Below are 9,405 nucleotides of genomic sequence, written 5' to 3' on the forward strand. Positions count from 1 at the left end.
TATGTAACTTTGTGAAAGTACCACACAATCAGGATGCATAACTGCACCATGACTGCAAGACTCCCTTACAGTCCTGCTCTTATAGCTGCACATACCCTTCTGCTTCCCATCCCTTAACTGCTGGTAGCTGCTAATCTGTTCTTTGTAATTATCATTTCAGAAATGTTATATAGATGTTATATGCAGTATGTATCTCTTTTCACTCAGCAGCATAATTCCTCTGAGGTTAGTGGAGTTCTTAAAGAATGTGTCAGTAGTGTGTTCTTTTTTATTGCTCAGTAGGAGTTCACAGTATAGACACACCACAGTTGGTTAATTGTTCATCCTTTGAAGGACAGTAAGGTAGTTTCCAGTTTGGGGCTATTACCAATAAAGATGTGTATAAATTTCTGTGTGAAAAATACATTTTCATTTTTCTGGGATAACTGCCAAGAGACTGTATTGTATTTTAATTTAGATTTAAATAGCTAGATGTGAATTGTCCAGCCAGATTAAAGTGCTGACTGTCCAAAAGAATGACAAGCATAGTAGCAGTAAACATTTGAATGGACCATGAGTTCAATTTAAATCTCAAGGTAAATTCTTTACCTGCAGAGAATAGAGTTCATGAATGTAGCTAAGAGGCTCTTTCCCCCCTGCCCCTTTGGAAGCTAAAACTATAGGCATTAATTAATAATCTGTGGATAGTAGATACTGATTTTTGTTATTTAGGCTAATAAATATAGGTCCCCCCTACCCCCAGTGGTCTTATCAAAAGTATTCACTGTACAATCTGAATCAACAACCAACAAGTATTTGAGTGCTTGCTGTATATCATGCACTAGACATTATAAACGAACCTTTTGGGTTTTTTTGGCATACCCTTAAGCATATTACTGGTATTTAGTGCCACTGGATAATTTGCATTCCTGAATTTTATACCATTGAATTTGTTGTGTTTTATTCACAGAAAGATGAACCAGATGCTTTCAAAGAGCTGGGGACAGGAAATAGAATTGCTACATGGCTGTTTTATGTAAGTTTTAGCTAAAAAAAAAATTTTTTTTTTGCTAAAATTTTTAAGTTGGGATTTTTATCACATGATGTTTATTTTGATGTTCAGATGTCTGTTTTCCTTAGCTCTTATTTAACATCCTAATTTAAAGTTTTTACAACTGAGTAAGTGGAGGGTTTTTGCATTTGTAACTTTTTCAGATAGTAATTTTAACTTATTACTAACAGTCTCAGGGCACCTGGGTGGCTCAGTCTGTTGAGCATCTGACTCTTGATTTTGGCTCAGGTCATGATTTCACGCTTTGTGAGTTTGAGCCCCATATTGGGCTCTGCGCTGACAGTGCAGAGCCTGCTTGGGATTCTCTCTCTGTTTCTCCCCCATTTGTGCTCTTCTCTCTCTCTTTAAATAAATAAATAAACTTAAAAATATAAAAAAATTAATATTACTAACAGTCTATTTGGAGACAATCATTGTGGATATTTTGGTGTATGGACTGTTCATATGTGTATATAGGCATCTCTGTATATATTCACACACATTTAATAAACTTCCCTTTTGAATTTTTTATTGATACATATAAGAAAAGTATACAAATCCTAAGTACTATAACCTGAAATTTTCACAAAGTGAATACATCTGGTGTAAGCAGCTAAATCTAGAAAGCATGTTATAGCATCCTGGAAGCCCCATTAAGGGTAACCATTTTCACATTGTTTAGTAAAATTTCAAAACAGTATGATCATTATTTTTAAAATTGTTTATATACCGGGGCACCTGGTGGCTCAGTTGGTTAAGAGTCTGACTCTTGATTTCTGCTCAGGTCATGGGCTCACAGTTGGTGAGTTCAAGTCCCTCATTGTGAGTTCCCTGCTTGGGAATCTCTGCCTGCCCCCTGCTCGTGCACCTGCACGCTCTCTCTTTCCCAAAAGAAATAAACATATAAAAAAAAACTTTGGTCATAATATTTGCCCCAGTTATCTTTTGTTGCAAAACAAATCACCCCAAAACTGAATAGATTAAAATAACTATTTTTATGTCTCATGGTTGTAAGGTGGGCTTCACTCCTGGTTCTTGCTGTGGATCATTCATGCATCTGTAGTCAGTTGATGATTGGCACTGGGGTCATCTTGAAGGCTGAGGTTGAGGCTGGCTTTGGCCAGAGTACCTGCATGTGGTCTGGGCTTCCTCCCAGCATGGTGACTAGATTGCAAGAGCAAGTATCTCTGCAAAAAGCAAGGCTGAAGTGCATGGCATTTTTATTACCTACCTTCAGAAGTCAAATAATGTCACTTCTCCTGACTTTTATTAATCAAGGCAATTACAAAGATCTGCCAAGTTTCAAGGGGAGGAGACATGGACCCTACCACTCAATAAGAATGTCTGTGTCACGTAAACAGAACATGTAGGACAGGGAATACTGGGAAATAGTATATTTGGAAAATATAACCTTCTACAATGTTGTAACCTTTGTTAACTTCAAAAGATGAATTTTAAGTCTAGACATAAATTTTGCTTATTTCATTGTTTTGTCCACCCCCTAACCCACTTGAATGATATGAAAATGGCATCTCTTTTTGCTGTTTATCTCACTCCCTACCAAAATTTGTGTATCTCTGCTCAGTCTCATTTTCCTTCTTCATTGCTTCCTGCTACCTTCCCTATTTGTCTTTCACTTTTTTCTTCCATTCTTCTCTCTCTCCTTCCCTCTTTGCAACCCATCTTTTCACCTTCCTACCTCATCACCCTCCTTCCCTCTTACAACCTTATCTGTTTCTAAAAAGATTTACGATACCATAAAAAAAGGATTTAAGCACTGTAATAAAAAGGATTTAGGATTAAAAAAGAATTTGAGACATATAATGTTAAAGATGAGAGAGAATTATTACAAAGGGAAAACCAGGAGAGACAATGATACATTATACAAAATTCATGCTGTGAAATCTTGTATACTTTTTAGAAGTGAATTCTCCATAATTGTACCAATTTATATCCTACCTTTAAGCGTGATATGTTTGTTAACCTTTTGGTCTGTACATCTTTCACTTATTATATTGGCAGTTATTGTGGTTTTAGTTTGTATTATTAGAGAGGTTGGTCATCTCTTCTGATGTTTGAGACATTAAACATTTTTTTTTTGCTTTTATGAATATTGATGCTATACATTATTTGGTCCAATATCCATAAATATTAGATTATTTGACCATTAGAATATAACAATCAAACATATAATCTATCTTAATTATATAGCATTTTAGATTAGATCAGTAGATCAGTAATTTTGCCCCCCACCCCCTGCCATTGTTTAAGTATTGTCCTACATGGTCCATTTAGCACAACTTTTTCATTTCTTCAAAGTTAGCTCTTTGCTCCAGTGGATGTATTCATCATAGTACAATATCCTTCTTTATCTCAGTGCTTTTATTTTTATTTAAACTGTGTCCGATATTAAGATCAAATTCTATTTTCTTTGGTATAGCATTTGCCTGGCAATCTTTTTGTTTCAAGGCTTCTTGTTTTAGATGTGACTCTTGGATATAGCACAGTTGGGTTTTGCTTTATGATACAGTCTTTGTATATACGTTCTACTTACGTTGCTTGTGAAAAAATCTTCACTGCATGATTGGTTTCCTGTCTCATTTTGTCCATGTGATCCCTTAATTTGGAAGATTTGTGTTTTACATTTAAAAATTCCAAATTTTAATTCTGGTATAATTAACGTACAGTGTGATATTAATTTCAGCTCTACAATTTAGTGATTCAACACTTACATACAACACCTGGTGCTTATCACAAGTGCACTCCCAAATCCCCTTTACCTGTTTACCAGAGTGGAGGGGGGATGGATGGGTAATCATCAGTTTGTTCTTTACAGTTAGAAGTCTGTTTCATGGTTTGTCTCTTGTTCCTTTGTTTCGTTTCTTAAATTCCACATATGAGTGAAATCATACAGTATTTGTCTTTCTCTGGCAGACGTATTTTGCTTAACATAATACTCTCTAGATCCATCCATGTTGTTGCAAATGGCAAGCTTTCATTTTGTATGGCTGAATAATATTCCGTTGTATATATAGACCACATCTTCCTTATCCTTTCATCAGTGGACACTTGAGCTGTTTCCATAATTTGGCTGTTGTAAATAATGCTGCGATAAACATAAGGGTGCCTACATCCTTTTGAATTAGTGTTTTCATTTTCTTTGGGTAAATACCCAGTAGGAGCACCTGCTATAAATACTGTAGACATTAAAGCTGAGCAATGAACAAAATAGATGAAAATTCATGCCCGCATGGAGATTATATTCTAGTGCAATAAATACATAATTATACCCTTGTATTACTTGATTTGATTTTAAATCCTCTTTTTTTTTTTTAACCTCTGGCTATAAAAGAAGTAGCTATAAAAGACATCCCTATCTCCCTTCCTGACTTTATCATTTCTTTTACTTTTATTTTTTTTAAATATAAGTATATAAACCTAGAATAGAACAGCATCTTTGTTTAAAAACTGAGTAGCATGGGGGCACCTGGGTGGCTCAGTTGGTTGAGCGTCCAACTCTTGGTTTCGACTCAGGTCATGACCTCACAGTTTCGTGGGTTTGAGCCCTGTATTGGGCTGAGCACTGACAGTGTGGATGGAGCCTGCTTGGGATTCTCTCTCTCTCTCTGCCGCTCCCTCACTCACATTGTCTCAAATAAATAAGTAATAAATAAATATAAAAAAACCTGAATAGCCTGCACAAACTATCTATGTAAATAGAAGTCCAGATGTTCTCATATCCTCTGCAGTATCATGCCTTCCTCACAATGGCATATTTAACTTTATTATACCAGTGCTTCTGATAATACTGTCTGCAATTCTTACAGATGAGTGATGTGTCAGCAGGAGGAGCCACTGTTTTTCCTGAAGTAGGAGCTAGTGTTTGGCCCAAAAAGGTAAACTTGGTTCATTTGTTATTTTAGTTTTGTGGGTCTGTTTTTTTTTCCCTGAGGAAGAGATGCACCTTTGTTTCACAGTCTAATTAATGAATAACATTTTTAAAGATAGAGATAATGTAGTCCTTAAGTATATTAGGTAAAATTTTAAATATGTTTATGGTACACTTTACAATGATTACCTAGAAATAATGAACAACCAAGGATTAGTACTCAAAAGTTTGCATTTCTGAAATGGGTTCCATATGATGGAACCTCCATCTTACTACTGTAAGATTTGTTAGCTTTGTTTTGGCAAATTCCCTTTGTCAGGCAGCTTTGTGGTATTGACATTTTCATGTGATCACCAAAATTTTGTAAATGATTTAGTCATATTTTCCGAATTTTATTAGAGAAGATATAATGCTGCCATGGAGGAGTAATTCCACAGGAACAGAGGAAAATTTAATTACTACAAAAAGTGATAACCTATATCTTATTTGGAGATAATTTTGTATTATTCTCCACAGGGAACTGCTGTTTTCTGGTATAATCTGTTTGCCAGTGGAGAAGGAGATTACAGTACACGGCATGCGGCCTGTCCAGTGCTAGTTGGAAACAAATGGGGTAAATATTTCCTATATTCTCTTTTGACTTTTGTCTCATATTTTGAAATTAGGGTAGTCTATATCTTAAAAAGAAAACAAAACTCCTAACATTGAAAGGGATTCAACCAACCAAGTTTCTGATTTTAATATAAATTTACTTTCAATAGATCAGAATTCTGATGACAGATTTTAACAGTAGTCCCGCTTCTTGACTCAAAGTTGAATAAGACAGTGTCTTTCCCTCAAGGAGTGTACAGTTGTCTGAGACACACTAATGGATAAATCAGAATATAGTGTAGTACACACTAATACAGAGATGTATACAGAAGATGATGACTCCTTATAGTTGGGAGGCTTCTTCAAAGCTTAATTTTAAAATTTGGTCTTGAAGAGAGAGCAGTATGTTTTCCAGGCATGTCAGGGACCAGGGCCAGGACTAGTGTGAGGCTAGAGAGGCACTCAGGGTCAGGGTCATGCTAGTTTTTAATGTGGCCAGTCATAAAGAAATAGAAGCAGGTGAATTTATTTTTATACATATTATTTAACCCCATAAATCCTTCTCAATATGTGTCACTAGCCACATTTCAGGTACTTAGTAGCCACATGTGTCTAGTGGCTACTGTCTCAGGCATAGCAGGACTAAGGAGTGACACCTGATTGCTAGGATTTTAAAAACCTTCTTTGATGATTATAATGTTTGAGAATCACTGGACTAGAATGAGGCTAGTGGAGATCAGTTTAGAAGGCTCTTACATTGTCTAAGTGGGTGATGATGAAAACCTGGACTATGGTAGTAGCAAAAGGATTGGAGAGTAAAGAGACTGAAGAGATATATAAGGAAAAGTGGCAGGCTTTGATGAATGATAGATGGGATATAGGAGTTGAGAAAGATAAGAGTAATTATGGGTCCTAGTTTACTTTGTACATGTTGAAGCCATCGATTGGGTTCTATGATAAAGAAGGAGTAGAAAATTCTGTTTGAGTTACATTAAAAAGCAGTATCTTGGAATCAAGGAAATTTAATGAGCACATAATAGTAGTGATTGATTGTAGAATTGTTCCTGTACGGTAGAGGCTTTGTGTTCATCTCTAAAATGTCCCTGTATTAGAGATAGTATTTTTGCAAACAGGTAAAACAATGTTCTGTCTCTACCTACATCTTCATTCCAATTGCATTTCATTTCAAGGTTTACATTAAATATCAGAAACTTTAGGAAATGCACATACGTAGACTCTCATGTGCTTCCAACATTTAGCAGAGTTTTGTGTGTGTTTTTTTTTTTTTTTTTTTTTTTTTTAAATAGAGTGCCTAGGTACCATCTGCCTTCATCTTATTTTGGTCTTGAACTTTTAGCTCATGTAGAAACTTTGTTATAGGCCTAGTTCTTACAAGTGAATTAAACTTTAGATAGTGGAGAATATTAATGTATTTTTTTTCTCTCACAGTATCTAATAAATGGCTCCATGAACGTGGACAAGAATTTCGAAGACCATGCACCTTATCAGAATTGGAATGACAAATAGGCTTCCCTTCCTCTCCTGCTATACTCTAATGTGTCTGATATGCACATTTCCCAGTCTTAACTTTCAAGAGTTTACAATTGACTAACACTCCATGATTGGTTTCAGTCATGAACCTCATCCCATGTTTCATCTGTGGACAATCACTAACTTTGTGGAGTTTTTTTCCTTTTAAAAGTAACACTAAATCACCATATTGTACATATAAACCTTTAAAGTTCAGTTGGTATCACAGAGGATAAAGCAAGGTAGAGTTAAAAAATAAGGAATTTTTACATTTATATCTTAAAGAACTTCTTGGTTGGATAAAAAAAAACACTTTATGCATCTGATTATAGTATTTCACTACATCTCAGTTGGTAGGGGGTAGGCTAGAATGGACCATGTGATTATAAGCCTTATAGTTTGGACCTAGGTATTACATTTACCTAGTCTTATTTTCTGGATCTGCCTAAAGACTAGGAGTAAACTAGACCTCTAATCTGGGTTCCATTTGATGTTTACCCCTCCATATGCTATTCTAAGTTGATTTTTTTCCTCTCAAATCTTTTTAAAGAAAGTATACTGTATTTTACCAATCCCATTCTTCTCTCACAGCTCCTCTGTGGTGAATCAAATCTGCTTGAGTTAAAATAATTTGATTAAAAATGTTTTTTATTGCAAAGCCCTATATAACAACAGTGGGCCTTCTTAACTAAAATGATCATTAGTCTGTTTATTTCTCCCTTAAAATTTGCTGTTTTTTGTAATGCTAATACCTTGCCTCTTATTCCTGCTATAGCAGGGTGATGATATTGGCGTTCTGATAAAATAAATATCGTGCCTTAGGAGACTGGAAATTTTAAAATGTACAAGTCCTTTTAATGATGAGGGAATTGATAAAAAAAAGAAGAATCTTTTTTCTAAAAAGGCCAAAATGTCTGTTTTTTTTCCACTTCTGAAATGTGTTGTGACAACAATGACCTATTTATGATCTTAAATCTTTTTTTAAAAATGTTTCTGTTTTCTGTGTGGTATTTTTCTTATTTGAATGTGAATGCATACTCTAGTGACAACAGGTGATTTCTATGGATGTGTGTGTGTGTTTTTTTTTTTTTTTTTTTTTTTTAACACAGAGGACTTAGATCTATCCCTTTGGTTTTCATTCACTTTCATGTCACACTGTTATGGTAGAACTCTGAACTTTCAGCCATTCAATCAGAATATGTTTCCTTCAAAAGAAGCTCTACAACTTGTGGTTATAAGGTTACTATAATAATGGTACTTAAGACTTTCTCTTATCCAAAAGTGTGGTATAATATAAAGCCATGAACCCAAAGAAGTATATCAGTTGACCCTTAAAACTAACCTTTTACATTTCTTATGGTGAATCTTAACTCATACAAGGGCTCTTTATCCTTTATGCACTATTTAAATATTTAAGGAAGAGTTTGGTTGTTTGGGTAAGAAGGTATTAAATCAACTGTGAAATTCCTTTCTCCCAAATACTTTGTTTCACCACAGCTATTTTAGTAAGAAATATTGGAAATGACCTTTAGTACTTTAATTTACTTAGATTTTTTTATACATGATTTTAAAAAATCCTGTTAGAAGCAATGTAAATGCAAAAGGATAGAAATAAAATGGGAGTTCAATGAATGGAAACTAACCTTTCTTACCTTATGTGTTTTAGCAAACAGAATAAAAGTAATATATATTTCGGAAGCAATGACATACTCTTACAAATTTCCTCATTCAACCTAGACTCTCTATGGGGACCAGTAAACTCTTTTCAGTATTAGATCTTACAGAACCCTCCCACATTTCCAACATTACCATTTTTCTTTCCAAATGGAAAGGAGGAAAAAAAATCCAGTAAAAAGCTTTGAGTCCAGTGGTCATTGCAATTTTTTTTCTTATGGTGAACATTAAAATAAATGAGGGCTACATACCAACCCTGGATGCCCTGGGACACAGAAAAAAAAAAAAAGGCATGGTTTAAAAAAGCAACTAAAGGGGCACTTGAGTGGCTTAGGTCACAATCTCGCAGTTCATGAGATTGAGCCCCATGTCGGACTCTGCACTGACAGCACAGAGCCTGCTTGGGATTCTCTCTCTCTGCCCTTCCCCTGCTTCCACACCTGCTCTTCCTCTAAGTAATTATTTAAAAGAGCAACTAGAATATAAAGGACCCTGCCAAAGGGTAGGAGAGCTGCTGGAACGGTGTCTGGATTAGAGGGAATGGCAAGTGCCACGGTTTATGTTCTCCCTCTACTTTGATAGCATGGATGGGAGTGGGGTCTGGGCACCCTAGCAGGCCTACTACCTTAGTGAGACCTAGGCCTCTAGCCCACACCAGCCCCAGATATCCCACCAAGGCAGCCCCAGGTGG

The 9,405-nt window shown here is 35.5% G+C and overlaps 1 protein-coding gene across 2 annotated transcripts in view; it reads left to right on the forward strand.

The window, feature by feature from the left end:
- Window positions 1–8,030, forward strand: part of P4HA1 (prolyl 4-hydroxylase subunit alpha 1) — an 89,440-nt gene extending 81,410 nt beyond the window's left edge. For both annotated transcript variants that reach the window (XM_081790528.1, XM_081790527.1), the window contains exons 12-15: window positions 950–1,015; window positions 4,858–4,926; window positions 5,436–5,532; window positions 6,960–8,030. In XM_081790528.1, the coding sequence (XP_081646654.1) occupies window positions 950–1,015; window positions 4,858–4,926; window positions 5,436–5,532; window positions 6,960–7,030 (303 nt within the window). In that variant the 3' untranslated portion in view covers window positions 7,031–8,030. The remainder of the gene's footprint in view (window positions 1–949; window positions 1,016–4,857; window positions 4,927–5,435; window positions 5,533–6,959) is intronic.
- Window positions 8,031–9,405: the final 1,375 nt, after the last annotated feature.

This window comes from Panthera onca, chromosome D2 (assembly GCF_046562875.1).
Source record: "Panthera onca isolate mPanOnc1 chromosome D2, mPanOnc1 haplotype 2, whole genome shotgun sequence".
NCBI classification, from domain to species: Eukaryota; Metazoa; Chordata; class Mammalia; order Carnivora; family Felidae; genus Panthera; species Panthera onca.